Here is a 16,894-nt window from a genome sequence, read left to right on the forward strand (position 1 = left end):
AAGCAGTGGGAGAGGAGACTTGCTGCCTGGGGTCCTGGTGCTGGCAGCCCCCCACCCCTGCTCCATGGTCACCTGAGGTTGCACACGAGCTCAGTGAAGCGGGGCCGCTCACTGGGGTCGTAGTCCCAACAGCGAGTCATGAGGGTGTAGAGGATAGGTGGGCAGAGGTCGGGCTTGGGCAGCCGGTCCCCCTTCTCGAGCACCCCGATGACGTCCTTGTTCTCTAGCCAGAAGAAGGGCTGCTTGCCAAAGCTCAGGATCTCCCACATGCAGACAGCTGAGGGCAGGAAGAGAGGGCTCAGGACCCGCACTGGGGAGGACACCTGCTTGGAGACGCCAGCCCACCCTCCCCGGTGAAAACCCTGCCAGGGACCTCTTGAGTTCTCCAGCCTTCACCCCTACCATCCCTGGGGACTTGCCCACTTCGGTGGGGGGGTCCACTGAGGGACCCATCACCTGCATCTGCAAGTGAATAGAGGTTCCCCTCCCTAGACCCCTTCCACATGGAGCTGTTAGGTTTTGTGTGATGAGGAGGAAGGGCTGTCAAAGGCATGTTGTTGGGACCACCAGTGCCTTCCCTCAAGAGGGAGTGAAGACCATGGGAAAGCTGGGGTTTGAAGCCTAGCACCAATAACTTGCTGCCTTCACAAGCCCCTGGCTTGCCTGAGCCTCAGTGTCCTTATCTGGAAAATGGGTATAATAATAATGAATTTTTATTGGGCTGGCTGTGGAGAACTGAGGGGTGTAATCTACATGGCTGTGTGTTCTATAAGGGGCTGTCCATCTAGCACCTGTCATCTATTCCTATGCCTCCTTCTCAGAACCAACCTCAGAGTTTGATCCCCTCTAGGGTGGGGGACCCCACGTCAGTCCCCAGGACTGGTTGCTGGAAAGCATGCCCCCCTCAGGAGCCTTTGCCAGGAAGATTAACCAATACTGCTCAGGCAGGCCCTTATCCCATGTTGTCCCCAACTCACCACCAGCCCCCTACTTCCGGGACTAGCACTGAGCAGTGGCTAGAGCAAAACAGAACCCTTGCCATTGAGGGGTGGGTTCCAGAATCAGAACTCTTTCCAATGCTCTCGGGAAATTCCACTCACCAAACATCCAGACGTCACTGGCTGTTGTAAAGCGGCGGAAGTTGATGGACTCAGGGGACATCCACTTGATGGGGAGACGGGTCACAGAGGCTTTGGGTGGGCAAAGAGATTCACAGGGGTTATTTAGCGAAGAAAGATCCGGAATTATCCAGAATTACAGCCTATTCTCCAGAGACTCTTGGCCTGGGCTTGACCAACTGTAGTGTTTTCTTCTTTCTTTGTGGGGTGGGGTGAGGCTGCAGCGACCCCTCCAGGGACAGGTCTTCGGCTGAACATCCCTCACCTTTGTAATACTCCTCATCCTCAATGTACCGGGAAAGGCCAAAGTCCCCCAGCTTCACACACTCAGTGGAGGCCACCAGGATGTTTCGGACGGCGATGTCCCTGGGAGAGAGATGCGAAGGCTCAGAATGTTTTGTTCTGACAGACAAATGGACAGAGAAATAAAGGAGAAGAGTGCTGGCCAGGGCCCCAGGAGGCTGGGCTGGCCGTCCAGGTCCCCCTGCCCCAGGCCACCTCCTCGCACCTCCCTGGGGGAGCTCTAACTCCCATCACCCCTTCTCCAATGTGAAGCCAACTTCAGGTTCCCAGGGCTCGCTCCACATGCTTACCCTGTGGGCTGTATCCTCCCCTCTGCCAGGCATGCTGTCACCCTGCTGATTCTTCAAGGGACAGCCCCAACAACTTTCCCAGTCACTATTCTCGCCTGCTTCTGCAACTCCACTGGACTGTAGGCTTCTGTCATGGCCAAGAGCAACAGCTCCCAGAAACCCTCCAGGGGGCACTAGGATGGTCAGGATCACCCAGATACTTTACACACTCTGCCTTGTGACATGAGAGACCCTCAGACTCCCACAGAAGAGGAGACGGGAGCACAGAGAGCTGAAGGAGATTGTCCAGTAGGTTCCTCAGGGGTGGGGGCAGGGGTTGGGGTCAACTCAGGCAGCCTAAATCCAGAGCTGAGCTCTCACCCCTCTCTGGGGAAGTGCTCACTGACTCAGTTTACCTCATGTTCCTGGCATCATTTCTAACCCCAGGTTCGTCAGCTCCCTTCTCACAGGCAGGTTCCATTCCCTATCATTTGTCTTTGTTACTGAAAAAGCTGACTTCAGAGCAAGGCAACTTTACCCAAATAAACAAGGAAAACAGATTATCCAACCACCTTCCCCTCATGACTGTTTATATCTCAAATTTTACCCCGATGCTAGAAGTAAGCTCCATAAGGAAAGGGAGTTTGGGTCTGTTTTGACTACGACTTGATCCCAGAGCTGAAGACAGCACTTGGAAACACAGGATAGAAGTTCCAGATGTGCTGAATGAGTGACTGGGATGAATGAATGAACATTTATATCCCCACCCACGGCTTTGCTAGTATCGCCCACAAGGTCACATATCCCATGTCCCTGGTGCTGGATGGAAGCATTCACCTGTCACCCCGATATTCTGGGAGCACCCCTTTGTCTCCTCCAGGGGATCCCATCCCTTGTGTCTGGAACCTTCTTTCAGGGAATGGGAACAAAGCCAGGTGAAGAAGGGGCCCACTACACAGCCGGGGGAAGAGAGGACTTGAGAGTTCAGGGGTGCTGGGGACCAGTGAGGGGCCAGCTGCTCAGGCTGGGAAGGGCCCAGCCCCCAGGATGTTTCCAGTGCACCCCAGTCCAGTCCCCCTGCCTGGGCTGTGTGCCACCGAATGGGTGAGCCTGAGGAGAGCCAGGTCCGTGAAAGTGGGGGACCCCACTGCGAAGCGGGCTGGACTGCCCTGAGCTACAATCAGATGCCCCGCACTTTGGATTTAGTTTTAATAACAGCGCCGTGAGGTATGTATGGGGAGTCCACCTTTCAGATGAAACAATGGGCTCCTAGCAGGTGCTTGAGTGGTCACAGGAGCCAGGACCAACGCTTCAGTCTCAACACTCATCTGTGCTACTCCGAAACCTGCACGACCCCTGCCTCTGCACGGTCAGGGTCAGCTCGAGGAGCTCAGTTTCCTCCCCAGCCCCACCTGTGGACACAGTTGATGCTCTCCAGGTAGGCCATGGCCTTGCAGATCTGCAGCGAGTACAGGACGAGAGTGAGCACCTTCAAGGAGTTCTTGTTTCTCTCCAGGTAGTGGCCCAGCTGCAGGAAGGGGGAAGATGCCTTCAAGACCCTGACATGGACTCTGCAGGCAGCTGCCAAGCCCTTCCCGGCAAACCCAGGTTAGCAAGACGTTCCAGAAATTTCCCCCACGACCTATCTCGGGGTTGTTTGGGCTGAATACAGGGGGCGGGAAGCTGGGAGTTAAGGGCCCAGGCTCTGAAGCCATCCCAGCCAGAGGCCCTGCTCAACCGTGGCCTAGCTGTCGCCACAGAGCTCCCCTTCTGCCATCCCCAGCTCACCTCGCCATAGGGATACAATTCCATGATGATCCATGTGGGCTCCTCTTCGATGATGCCAATCAGCTTCACGATATGCGGGTGGTCGAGATTCTTCATGATCACTGAAATTGGGGGCAAGAGGGATGTGGGCCCGAGTGGCTCTAAGGTCCAACATGGGGGAAACAGGCTGGGCTGTCCCCCGTGGGAGAAACATGGAGGGAAACCCCTTCTCCTGACAGGGCTCCCTGCGCTGTTGGCACTCTCCCATCCCGGGTTCCAGGCCCCTCTCCCATCTTGGAGGTCTGTGTCGTCCCGGGGGGTCTTCTACCACTCACAGAGGCCGGGTCCCTTCCTGGGGACACATACCTGCCTCACTCAGGAACTTCTCCTTGTTGTCCAGAGTGCAGTCCTTCTTACAGGTCTTTACGGCGACATTGAATTTCTCCCCTTTCTGCAACGAAAGTCTGTTCAGAGCCCCTTGGGCCAGCACAGGGCTCAAAATAAAGGGTCCCCTGGCTGGCATTGCCACGGACATCCCATAGGCGTGGCTCACAGCTGAGGGAAGACAGGCAACATCTGGGCCTCCTGGTCTCTACAAGGCACCTCCTGCCCTTTCCTCCTTCTTCCCCCAACTCTTTCTCCACTCCTCTCTGACTCCTGATTTCATTGTTTTTTTTTTTTCTTTTTCTTTTTTTAAAAAAAGATTTATTTATTTATTTTAGACAGAAAGAGAGTGCGCATGAGCAGGAGGGGCAGAGGGAGAGCAAGAGAGAATCTCAAGCAGACTCCATGCTGGGTGCAGAGCCCAACACAGGCCTTGATCCCGCGACCTGGAGACCAGGACCTGAGCCGAAACCAAGAGTTGGGACACTTAACTGACTGTGCCACCCAGGCTCTCCCTGACTCTATTGCTTCTCGATTGGGGTATGTCAGGACCAGAAGGGACCTTTGAGACGAAAGGCTCTGGCATTCCAGATCGGGACACTGAGGCTCAGCGCCTGTGCTTTGCCCATTGTTCGTGGACATGGTGGAGTGTGTGCAAAGGCATCCAACGCAGCGTTCTGTTCTCTTTCTCTCTTTTTATTATTGTTCTCCATTTTTATTGTTGGCTTTTACATTTTTGCTGCCTCTTTTCTCCGGCTCTACCCTTTCTGTGGGTCCTGCCCCTACTGGGGACTCAAAACCCGTCCCTGCCCCAGATCCTGCTCGTCCTCATCTCAGAGCTGCATTTTCTCACACTTCCCCACATTTCTGCCCTTCAAGATTCAGCCAACCCTTCCCCAGGGCCTGCCTCTATTTTACTCCCTGGGCTTGCTAGCCTTTCGGGCAATAACTCTTGCTTCCGTCACTCCCTGGGTATTTCATAAATACCGCAAATGCCAAGTGGGGGAAGAGCCACATATCATGGTGGCCGCTCCAAACCCAGAATATACGAACTCCCCTTTTGTCCTATGGAAAAGCGGGAGAGGAGTTTCCGTGAAGAGTCTGGAACTCACGTGATTAGTGTAGACACCTTCATAGACCTCCCCAAAAAAGCCTTCACCAAGAATCCGATTCAGGACCACATCTCCCCGTGCGACGCCATACTGTGGACCTGGGCAGATGGAGAGAGCAGATAGTCTCAGGGCGCAGAAGCCACTGCTGCCCCTAGGCATCTGGGTATTTGCATGCCCCAGTGCCAGGCTCTGCTCCCCTCCTGCCCAGGCACCACCAGACCCCTCAACAACATCTCAGCTGATATCTAAGAGTTGGCCTGGAGAAGGGGTTCTAGAAGTTTCCATCATCTCAGACCTGGGGGAAAACCATCACCCTGTTCCCTCGGAAGGCCAGGCCTCATATCCAAACTCTTAGGATCCCCCCCACAACACAGGCACACAAAAGGTCCATAGTGTGGGGATAAAAGAATGGTCTCAGCTTTCAAATCAAAGGTGGTTTGCTTCAGTTTGTCCCGGTCTGAGGCACACATGGGAGAGGACGAAGGACGGAAAGAAAGTCCCCCCAGGGTGTCACAGGTGTCCCCACAATGTCACTTCATAGGGCCCTAGCTGTGGCCACGTGGTGGGGCCAGAGGTCTACCTCCGGGCCTTCGCAGGGTCTCATCGGGAATCTCAGCATAGATGTCTGATTCTGGAATGACAGAAAGAGAACATCCTATGGGTAAGATGCCTCAGTGGGCACTTCCAGGAACTGGGCACAGGGGTCCCACATGCAGGCCAGCAAAACCAAGCCTGATGTCCCGGGGAGGGGAGTTGGGGGTGCAGGGGGAGCCAGGCAAGAACAGAGCTCCCATCCCACGTTCTGGTGTGGCCACAGAGTCTAGGGCATCTTGACTGGAATTCCTGCTCACTACTGCCTGGTTGCATCATTTAGGGCAAGTTCCTTAGTCTCCCTTAACCTCAGTTTTTCTTTCTGTGAAGTGAATGTTTCCAGGGAATGTTATAAAGATCAAATAAAAGAATTCCTATTATATATCTGACCCTGCTGTGGACTGAATGTTTGTATCTCCCCCACATTCCTATGTGGAAATCCCAGCTTCTCCCCCCCCCCCCCCCCGCCCTCCCCCGGGGTTGGTATCTGGAGGCCTGTCCTCTGTGGGTATGTGATTAGTGTTAGATGAGGTCAGGAGTAGGGCGCCCCCTGGCTGTGGTGTTTGTTAGGGTGGCCCAAGCTCAGATAAACATGGCGCCCAGCATTATAACTGGCGAATACACATTAGCTATTAGGATTAATGACGCTTTAAGTTGTCACAGCGAAGCCACAGGGGAAATCTGTCTTTGCGTAGCTTTGAGGGCATCCTTGACAACGGCACAAGAGCGGGCAGAAGGGAGACTCTGGACACGCGCAGTCTTACCTATGCTGCAGCTCTCTGAGAGGTGGGGCTGCTGGGCCTCTAGGTTGCTGTAGGAGGAGATGAGAAGGAGCCTGGTGAACTCAGAGCCTGGCAGTATGGCCCTGAGATGGCCTTGGCAGCCCACCCTCTCCCACCCGCCTCTCCCGGAGGCCAGGTGCCCTGGTACCCGTGCCTGGCCCAGGGAGGAGCAGACAGTCCCGATGACACCAGCCTGGGAGCACAGCCCACGCTGCCAGGGGACAGGGAAGAGGGGACAGCAGCCATTCTCCCTAAGATGAGGCCAGATGGCATTAGGACGCAGGACTACCCTTGCAGGAACTGATGGGGTGAAAGTTACTGGTGAGAAATTGCCACTTGTGAAATGCCAGGGTTCCCGTCTTCTCCCCGGGGGGCCTGGAAACCAGGAACCATGGCGGTGGGGTTCCCTATTCATTCTGCCTCCTCCCAGGAAGACATAGGCTGAGTGCAGTCCTTGTTCCCCATCTTCCCATTGTACTCACAGCATGGGGATCTGGGGCAGGCTGTTCCGCTTCTCACCATCTGGGGAGAGAGCAGAAAGAGGGGGAGCTGGAGCCAGGGGACACAGAGTCCTGGATGGATGGCTGACCTCACACCTCCTGTGAGCCAACACAAAGGAGACCCCCTTCCCGCTATGTATCCTCGAAATACAGAGTGGAAGCTGGCCTGAATTAGAGTTCTCTTAGTGGAAGAAATTCTCAAGTTTCTTTCTGCCACCACCCACATGTTCCAACCTGGACCTCTGCTTCCTGATCCCATCCCCAAACAGACACATGTTAACAGGAAGGACCAGTCGTGTTCTAGCAATAGTTTTGCTCTTCCTGGGGCTACAAACACCACCACTCCAGAAGCCAGCCCCCCAGCTGCCTTCGGCCAGGGCCTGCAGCGATGGACCCAGGACAGGTCCCCAAGGAGCACCCAAGAAGGGCTGGGCGAGCACCTGGTCCCACTCCCGGGCCTCTTCCTTTCCACCTTGGTCAATGGTTTCGCTTCTTCCGCTCGGCCTCTGGGGGCTTGTGCCACATCTGCCCATTGGGCCTGTGTGCCTTTGAATGGAAACTCACCTTTCTTGGGATGAATGATGAGAGAGCCTTTGTGCTCCCCCTGCAGCCGGCAGTAACCATCCACCAGGTCAGCCATGTTCTCGGCCTCTGCCAGAGAGGAGGTTTTGATGGACAAGGACTGCAGAGAAGAGACCAGCCAAGGATGAGACCCAAGAGCCTTGGCTAGAGTCTGCCCCACAAGACCTGAGAAGGAACTGCCTCAGAAGGGGCCACCCATCTCCAGCCTGGAATCCATCAGCGCCGGTCCTGGGGCTTGGCTTGCCTTCCCCCACGACCACCAGGGGGCGCACTTGTCATCCCCCCCCCCCCCCCCGCCCCGCCCCGGCTGGCGACCCTAAACCCTAGGAAGGCCAGTTTCTGGTGGGACTTATTTTGGTCTCTGAGTGCATAGCACAATGCTTTGTACCCCGTAGGTGCTCCATAGGTAAGAGCAGAAAACTAGGAGAAGAGGCAGTGAGCAGGGGACAGACAGATAAAAGGGGATATAGACAATCAGTTTGCTGTCTGAGTTCTATCTGATTCTTCCACCCACAAAAAGCCCACCCAGGTCCCCAGAGATCCTGTTACTGAGTCATCATTCACTTGTTCAAAGTTAGACCTCTCCTATGTACCTTGAATTAAGGGCACTTCACCCACCCTAAAAACACCCCCAACTTATTTCTTGACATTTTTAAACAGCTTTGCTTCCTGATGCATTTCCCTTACAATTTTATTGTCAACCTGGTACCTTGTCTGAGAAATAGGTACAGTTTTCTTAGCAAGATCCCCAAAGCCAGGCTGATCTAAGCAAGAAAGACTGTCCTTTGGTGGTCTGGCTGTTTCAGAGCTTCCAGGTGCCCAGAGATGCTCACCTGGGGGGCACCTTCGATGCCCAGCTGCAAAACTGCCTGGCCCTCCTCCAGGGGCAGGCACCGAATGGACCTGATCTGCTTGAATTCTGCCAGGCAGGTGGGCTGTAAGAAAGGAGGGGGCCCTTCAGACACTCTCACTCCTGGGGTGGGGCCGTGAAGACTGGTCAGTATGGGGTTGCAAGGAAGCACCGACAGCCTCTCCGTGGGATGAAGACAGAATCAAAGACAGTGAAGACTGAAAGCATCGTCTGGTCTAAGCTCCTCACTTTGCAGAAGAGAAGATGAGTCTAGGAATGGGGTCTGGCCCGAAGTCATATGCCACGATGGTGACAAGGCCAGGACCGGACCCAGGTCTTCTGACTCCCAGGGGAATGACTGCCCCATCTTGCCATTACAAGAGCAACAATTTTATCTAAGCCAGAAGTGCAGTGATAGTGTCCTGTCTTCTCTCCCCACCCCAACCCCCCCAGCCTCCGTGCAGGGGATTGTCACAGGAAAGTAAAGAACCATCTGCCCCAGGCTCCAAATACTCTCTCTAAGGCTTCTCATATCAAGGGCCTTTCTGCTCTCAGCAAGGGGCAAGAGCAACTGAAACGCAGGGAAAGGTAGGAGGCAGCAGAGAGGGGAAGACTGCTTAGCCCGGGGCTGGGTGCAGCCTGCCCCCCCCCGCCCCCCCCCCCCCCCCCCCCCCCCCGCCTCCCTCTACCTTGGCATCTTGACTCGTCAGCTGGCGGATGCCCTTAGGGCCGATGACTAGGTCCACAGTAATGTTCCATCCTTGCTGGAATAAAAGAGAGAGAAGATTGCTGCTTCAGTTCTGTCTCCCTACTATTTCAGAAATCTGCAAAACAGCTCATTGAGTCAGACACAGGCCACTGTTTCCTGGGTTCTCCAGCTCCTTCAGTCTTAAAAGCCTGCCAACAGATTACCCTCCTCCCTGCCTACCCTGCCTACTCTGCCCACCTCCAAGATCTGTGGCCAAGATTTCCGCTCCCTGCCTCCGGCAAGTAGGTCAACATTGGTTGTGTTTGATGGTATGTTGGTGAGGCCCAGCTGCCTGAAGAGCTTGGCGTATGTGGGCTGCTATGAGCAAGCACACCCTTCCATGCCCCCCATGTTGGCCTCATGGGCCCGTTCCCTGAGAGGCCTGGAATTCAGGTCAGGGAGAGAATAAAGAGGACATGTCATTACAATGAGTTCACAGCGATAGGTCTCCTGGTCGATGTTGGCAAAGCCCGCGAGGGTGTTGAAGAACTTCATGACGCACTCCTCCTCCTTGAGTGAGGCGTACTGCTGGAATGTCTGCTGGATCATCTTCCGGAACTGCTTGGGCTGGGGGAGGGGTGAGGGATGGCCAGTGATGAGCGGGCCCTGCTCCTCCAGGCTCTGATGCCTTCCCTGATCTCACCAAGAGCCTGTCTGCTGCCAGAGGATGGTCCTCAGGCCTTTGCCATGAGAGCAGCAGCGATCTATGAGTAAGACCACACCTACTGTGTCAAGGGAGGCTCACTGTAGCCCTGGCAGGGAAGCATGGGAAGTAGCATTCCCAGGCCACAAAGCTAATTGGCCTCTGATGTGGAAACAGAGCCTGGTTTCCTAATGGCCAGCCACAGAAAGGACCCACTAGGTGCTTTTAGTGGCCCTATGCCCAGATGGCCCAAGACACCAGATACCCTGGCTTTCCCGAGTACCCCCAGCCCGGTGCCATTAGCTCCAGTTCTGGAGGCCAACACAAAGGGGGTCGCTCTGGGCCTCTTGCCAGTGGTTGCCTCACCTTTAAGTTCTCCTGCATCTGCTTTGGGAAAAACAGGTCCAGCCCCACTTCTTTCCTGAAAGAAGGAGGGAAAAAGTGACATCTGACTCCCCCTCACCCCCAACTCAGGACTTTAGTCCAATCAGGAAGAGGCAAGATGGCCTGAAGACCAGGGAGATGGGTCCTGCTTGGCTCTGCTCTGGAGATGAACAAGGTAGGGAGTGAATAGGAGAAGCAGGGCAGCAAGGAAGGCAGGAGAGGCAAGGGCCAGTGTCAAACTTACTCCAAGAGCTCGAAGTTGGACTTTTTGTCAAGTGCATTGTGCGGCATGTCCTTGAAGAACCGCCTGGAGAGAGAGAAGTCATAAATAGGTTGATGGCTGGAGTACAAGGCCACCTAATGCCACACATTGGTCTAGAAGCTCTCTTTCCCTTGCCAAATGTGGTAATGGGAAGGAGAACATTATGAGGATTTAAAAAAATGTTATTTACTAAACCATGAAGAAAAGGAAAACCCACAAATTTCATTCCTAACAAGGGCTCCTACCCTATGTTTTGGGGGACCCAGCTCTGGGACTGCCCAGTTTTGGGGCAGAGGAGGAAGATGGCAGTTCTATCTGTGTCCTCTAAAAATAAATGACCCAAGGCAGCCAACACTGATTGTTGGAATGTCTAGCATTCAGTAGCTCGGGTATATGGCCCAATTCAGTGGTCCTCAACAAGGAGCAATTTGACACCTCCCTCTCCAGCCTGGAAGCCTTCGGCAATGTCTGGAAATCTTTGGTTGTCACATCTGGTTAGGAGGAGGATGGTCCCACCAGCATCTAGTGTGTAGAGGCCAGGAATGCTGTTAAATATACTATAATTCACAGGATGGCCCCCCAACCAAAGAATTATCCAGCCCCAAATGTCCCTAGTGCTAAGATGGAGAAATCCTGCAAGCTTTAACCAAGGAGAGAAATATTTGGCACCTGTTTCATTCTGTATTATAAGCAACCGTGGACACACCTGTCACTACCTGGACCAGACCCAGAAGTCTGAGGGCACCTCTGCATGGCTTGCTAATTCTATACATATTTATCGGTGTTTACTGCCACTGAGACCATAGCAGTGAACAACACAGATGGAAACCCAACATTAGAATATCTCCCAGGACCTTGCCTAGTGCTCAAAGAAACATTTACTGAATCACTGGAATAGGAGATAGATGGAAGAAACAGGCAGCCTGGAGGCAAGGGCAGTGGCAGCCAAAGGAAGCAGGGGACCCTGACCAGAGATGGGACTGGCCCTTCTATTCTAAGGACAAGACAGTGAGCACTTTACCCTATGTCAGCCACTATTTGTCACCCCACCCCCATGTACCCACTCTTGTTTCCCAACCTGGATGCAAGACAAAGATGGCCAAGAACTCCAGTCCCTGGGGGATCCCTGAGGCCACATACCTGAGCTCCAGACAGCCTAGCTGCAGGGCCATGCCCTCACTGACCTTGCTGGCATAGCGTTGCATGTAGTCATTCCGTAGCTGGTGAGGGGAAAGGCCAAGGTTGAGAGTCATGCCCTCCTTCCCTGTTTCCCTGAACAGAGGCCCCAGGAGATGGTGGGGGCTTTGAATACAATCCTGCAGCCCCAAGTTGTCACCCTCTCTCTCACACACACCCCCCACCATGCACAAACGTGTAGCCTCTGCATCCCTCCAGAGCCCTCTAGAATCATGCCCCCACAGGCCAAGGCCTTCCGATTTTTGGAATCATTTCCAGATACATGCTCTCATGATTTTATGAGGCTGGAGTTCAAATTCTCCTCTCCACTCTTAACTTTAGAGATAAAGAAACTGGAATTCAGGCATGAGCCAATCATTTATTCCACGACTTGTTGGTAAATAGTGACAGATGTCATCCACTCTACAATCAGGGTCTGGCTTTGTGTCCAGCAAACCAGGGACCAGACAGACGATGGTGGCAGCAGGCTCACACATCCTCAGTGCTCACTGTGGCCCGTTCTGTACTAGGCACGCTACCTGCATTATTACAGGCAGTGGTATGTTACAGCAGCTCCAAACAGCCCATGAAAGCCAGGTATTAAAGCTTCTGAAGTTTTGCAAGCTGTATGATCATACCGATAGCTTCAAAATGCCACCCATGGTGGGGCAATATTTATACCATGGAAATTGGCACATGCTATAAATCAGAGATTCTTTTCTGCAGAGAGCTGGTTCACTAGCACCCTGCTAATGATACCATTTGGCCCTCCCCACAACCCTATAAAGTAAATGCTATTCTTATCACCTCCATTTTCTAGAAAAGGAAACAGCTTCAGGCAGGTAAGTTAAGCCCTGGGAGGATCCTGGGTTAGTAGATGGCAGAACTGGGCTAGAAGCCAGGTGTGTGAGAATCTGTGTGCTAAGACTACCCCTTCTCTTTGGACCTACACTGTCTGCTCACCACCAGGTCTCCTGGGCAGTAAATAGCCACCAGCAAAGTCCAAAAGGAGCTGTGCACATGGGGAGGGGTGAGCCAGCCCTCAAGGAGCCATGAGAGAACTAGGGTTGGAACTGCTGACCAGGGACCAAGGCATGTATGTCTCCATGAGAAGTTTCCTAGACTGGGACCTCCCAAATCTGGGCTTTGTTCTTCTATCTCCTGAAGAGACGATGAGTAATAGGACCCTGGGAACAGAAAGATAAAATACTTCTACCTGTTGGTAAAAATAAAGTAGCGTTGTCCTGTCTTCTTTTAGGCTTTCCATGAAGTCCTCTGGCAAGTAGCGGATTTGAAGGTCATACCTGGGATGGGAAGTTCAGACTCTCTGGTTGACACAGGGAAGCTGGTCATGTATGGGTCTGCCCATGAGGCTGATGGCCACCCATTTAGGACTTGCTTCTTCTTTCCCTCCTCTGTGGTTGGGTGGAGGAGCGTGGAGGACCATGGAGCCCAACAGGTGGTAGTCAACGCTAGTCCTGACTCTCCAACTCTTCCCCTTCGTGGCAATTATTTTCCTTAGGTTTGCTGATCAGCACTTGACCTGGTTCTCTATCCTCCCTGCCCTACTGCTCCTCCTTCTCCATAGTTCCAAGAGCATCCTGCCTGGGGTTGTTCCTGATATCTGCCTGGTGAGTGCTATGAGCCCATGTTAGGCCTTGGCCAATACTGCATTGGAGGCTGCAAGAGGACTAGGCCTAAAATGCCACTCAGATTTTCTAGAAGATTCTTAGAGGTTGGGAAGTGCTCTGAGGAAGGACTTCCCAGGGCCTCCCCACTCCGTACTCCTCTCCCCCCTTTTGAGAACCCAGGGCTCTTCTCCTACCTCCACTCGGCTTCCACATGCAGACACTCGTACTTGTCCTGTACTTCCCCCACTGTCATCTGCGGGTGCAGCCAGTGGATCTCATCTGACTTCATGTGCTTTAGCCTTAGCCCATAGCACTCAGCCAGCTGGATGTTGGGCCCAATCCGTCCGCTCATCAGGATGGAGGCGATGACATCCTGGTGGGGAGAACAGAGAGACATGATTCAGGGATGCCCCCTGCTAGGTTCCCACAGTCCTCAGGCAGTCCCCGGAAGTATGATTCTCTAGGGTGGGAGAAAATGCAGCTGAGGCAAAGAGCACAGACTCTGTGCTTCTGCAGCCCACTCCAACCAAACCGATGAATAATTAATGAGCATCCACCATGTAAAATCGCCCTCAGAATGGCTTCCGATTTAGCCAGCATAATTGAGGGTCTGTGGTAGGCACTCCAGACCTCTTGCATACATTATTATTTCATGAAATCCCATACAACACAGGGAAGTAGGCGTTACATCTCCCTTTGGCTGATGATCAAACCAATGTGAGTTACACAGCTCATGGCATTAACCTGGGGTTTTGAACCCAGGGCCAGTGGACTCTGAGGATTTCTACTAGGCCAGGATGCTTCATGGGGTGCTGGGGTTGGGCAAGCCAGAACATGAGACTCCATTAATGGATTAAGTGGCCCAATTTACACATAAAAAGCATGGCCACAGGAAACAGGGTGTTGGGAAGAAATTGGGAAGCCTACTATTCTTGCTTTCCTGTTGGTAGAAGTCACCTGCCCATAGCCTGAGGCCATCATTTCCTGGCCTCAAGACAGAGCTGGATCAAGAAGAAACCCACTGGGCAGCCACCTAGAAGCCCATCTATAAGGTCCCACCTCATTCTGAAATCACATTAGTTTCAGTTTAATTCAGGTTTCTAGTATGGTTGCACATGTAACTGGTGAATTGAGCCCATTCCCAATGGAGCAGAAAGTGCCATCAAAGGCGGATTTTTAAAAACTCTTCAAATTTTCACTAATAAAATGTTAAACTCATATTTAAATAGTACTGTTTTGAAGGAATGCCAAATTATTAGTCTGCTTGGGCACCCACATGCCTTGGTCCAACTCTGCCTCCTAGCCCTCTTCAACTTTATGCAGTGGTAAGGCTAAATGACCCCAAGCTAAAAGATCCCTTCCCCATTAGGGAAACAAATGACCATCAGAGCAGTCAGCTCTTACTCTGTGGGATAGATAAGGAAACTGAGGCACAGAAAGCACACGGTAACAGTTGTTACAAGTCAGTGAAGGAATCAGAACTGTGGTCTTGGGATGGGGAAGAAGGCTGTGATCAATGGGACCTATAGCAAGAGGGACACAGGCAAAGGGAGAGCTCACGGATGGGAAGTTGACCATTTTGTCATTATTTCCACCCATTTCTCCTGCCATTCACCCTCTGTACTGCTCTGTCCACTCATATGATTATATTATCCAGAGCCCCTATGTCACTCCTGAGCCCCACCTGGAGTCCCAACCTCTGGTGTTTTTAAATGTAGAGCCTTCCCTGCCCCACATGAAACTTACTGGCCTATGTCTAATTTCTCCAGGACTGGGAACCTCTGCAATTATTGGAAATTTTAAGTACACTGAAGTCGAAAGAAGAGTATAATAAATCTCAATGTACACAACACCCAGCTTCAACAATTATCAACATTCAACCATTCTTGCTTCATCTATTCTGCCTCTGACACCCAACCGCCACTCAACTATTACCACTTTTTACAGTTCTTTTAAGGTAAAATTTATGGACATTAAAATGCACACATGTCAATTATACAGTTTGTGTGTAATCCACATGCCAGTAATTAAGATACAGAACTTTCCAAGACACCAAGAAAGCTCCCTCTTATCCCTTCTCAGTCAACTCTCATGCCCATGCCCACCCCAATTCCAGGCAACCAATTTTCCTCCCATGTTTGCTTAGTTTTGCCTGTTCTAGAACTCCATATGATGGAAACATTTAGTATATATAATTCATTCCCCTGTTTCTAGATACCTGGGCTATTTCTTATTTTTTGCTACTGTGAATAAAAGTGCTATGAACATTATTGTACATGTTTTTTGGTGTACATTCATTGTCATCTCCTCTGGATAAATACCTAGAAGTATAAATTACTGTGTCAAAGTTAGATGTATGTTTAACTTTCTTTTTTTTTTTTTTCAAAGATTTTATGTATTTACCTGATAGAGAGGGATCACAAGTAGACAGAGAGGCAGGCAGAGAGAGAGAGAGAGAGAAGCAGGCTCCCTGCTGAGCAGAGAGCCCGATGTGGGGCTCGATCCCAGGACCCCGAGATCATGACCTGAGCCGAAGGCAGTGGCTTAACCCACTGAGCCACCCGGGTGCCCCTATGTTTAACTTTCTAAGAAGCTGCTACGATCATTCTGTTCAATATTTCTACTGGATATATGAGATGTTCATTACACAAAATCCTCACCAACATTTGGTGTTGGATGTCTTTTTAATATTAGTCACCTTGATGGTTATGTATGGTATCTCATTGTTCTTTTAATTTGCATCTCCCTGATGACTAATGATATTGAGCATGTTTTCATCAGGCCATTCATGTATCTTCTCTTGTGAAGTGTTTGTTCTAAACCTTTGTCCATTTTTCTGTGTTGTCTTTTTATTATTGAATTATAGGTGATTCTTATAGATTCTACATCAAAGTACTTTGTATGTGTTTCATAAATACTTTTTCCAGGTCTGTACTGTGCCTATTATTAACTTCCTTGTCACTTTCTTTTGGTAAAGTCTTACCAAAATTTTCTTTAATGGTCAGTGTTTTCTGCATATTGTCTAAGAAATCTTTGCTTGCCTCTAAATCATGAAGCTACTCTCCTATTTTCTTTTATGAACTTTATAGTTTTCACTTTTCCTTTTAGGTCTGTGATCCATCTTGAATTAATTTTTATATGTGGTGTGAGGTAGGGGTCAACATTTATTTTTTTCTTAAAGATCTATGATTGTTCAGCAGTGGTTGTTGACTTTCATTTTCCAATTGAATTGTTTTGCTGCCTTTGTCAAAACCAATTGGTCATATAAGTTTAGATTTATTTCTAGACCCTCACTCCTGATCTACTAATCTTTGTTTTTACTCTGCCACTACCAGACTGCCTGCATTACTGTAGCTTTAGAGGATATCTTAAAGTCAAATAGCACAAAACTTTTACGATCTCCTCTACCAGATTATTGTGCTATTCTGGGTCTCTGCACTTCCATATACATTTTTGAATCAGTTTGTCACTTTCTATTTAAAATGCCTGCTGAGGGCGCCTGGGTGGCTCAGTGGGTTAAGCCGCTGCCTTCGGCTCAGGTCATGATCTCAGGGTCCTGGGATCGAGTCCCGCGTTGGGCTCTCTGCTCAGCAAGAAGCCTGCTTCCCTCTCTCTCTGCCTGCCTCTCTGTCTACTTGTGATCTCTCTCTGTCAAATAAATAAATAAAATCTTTAAAAAAAAAATAAAATGCCTGCTGAGGGGCGCCTGGGTGGCTCAGTGGGTTAAAGCCTCTGCTTTCGGCTCAGGTCATAATCCCAGGGTCCTGGGATCGAGCCCCACATCGGGCTCTC

General features: G+C 51.4%; 1 protein-coding gene across 5 annotated transcripts in view; it reads right to left on the reverse strand.

Moving 5' to 3' along the window:
• PTK2B (protein tyrosine kinase 2 beta) overlaps positions 1 to 16,894 on the reverse strand; it is a 122,841-nt gene that overhangs the window by 16,156 nt on the left and 89,791 nt on the right. For 4 of the 5 annotated variants that reach the window (XM_047717510.1, XM_047717515.1, XM_047717512.1 and 1 more), the window contains exons 3-21: positions 13,297 to 13,475; positions 12,688 to 12,775; positions 11,436 to 11,515; positions 10,278 to 10,340; positions 10,016 to 10,070; positions 9,433 to 9,573; positions 8,948 to 9,022; positions 8,242 to 8,343; positions 7,391 to 7,508; positions 6,809 to 6,848; positions 6,309 to 6,355; positions 5,534 to 5,584; positions 4,954 to 5,051; positions 3,824 to 3,908; positions 3,479 to 3,579; positions 3,103 to 3,218; positions 1,384 to 1,484; positions 1,101 to 1,190; positions 73 to 277 (exon numbers count right to left, since the gene is read on the reverse strand). In XM_047717510.1, coding sequence (XP_047573466.1) covers positions 73 to 277; positions 1,101 to 1,190; positions 1,384 to 1,484; positions 3,103 to 3,218; positions 3,479 to 3,579; positions 3,824 to 3,908; positions 4,954 to 5,051; positions 5,534 to 5,584; positions 6,309 to 6,355; positions 6,809 to 6,848; positions 7,391 to 7,508; positions 8,242 to 8,343; positions 8,948 to 9,022; positions 9,433 to 9,573; positions 10,016 to 10,070; positions 10,278 to 10,340; positions 11,436 to 11,515; positions 12,688 to 12,775; positions 13,297 to 13,475 — 1,835 coding nt within the window. The remainder of the gene's footprint in view (positions 1 to 72; positions 278 to 1,100; positions 1,191 to 1,383; positions 1,485 to 3,102; positions 3,219 to 3,478; positions 3,580 to 3,823; positions 3,909 to 4,953; positions 5,052 to 5,533; positions 5,585 to 6,308; positions 6,356 to 6,808; positions 6,849 to 7,390; positions 7,509 to 8,241; positions 8,344 to 8,947; positions 9,023 to 9,432; positions 9,574 to 10,015; positions 10,071 to 10,277; positions 10,341 to 11,435; positions 11,516 to 12,687; positions 12,776 to 13,296; positions 13,476 to 16,894) is intronic. The other variant, XM_047717514.1, reaches the window with a different exon arrangement.

Source organism: Lutra lutra, chromosome 2 (assembly GCF_902655055.1).
Source record: "Lutra lutra chromosome 2, mLutLut1.2, whole genome shotgun sequence".
Lineage (NCBI taxonomy): Eukaryota > Metazoa > Chordata > Mammalia > Carnivora > Mustelidae > Lutra > Lutra lutra.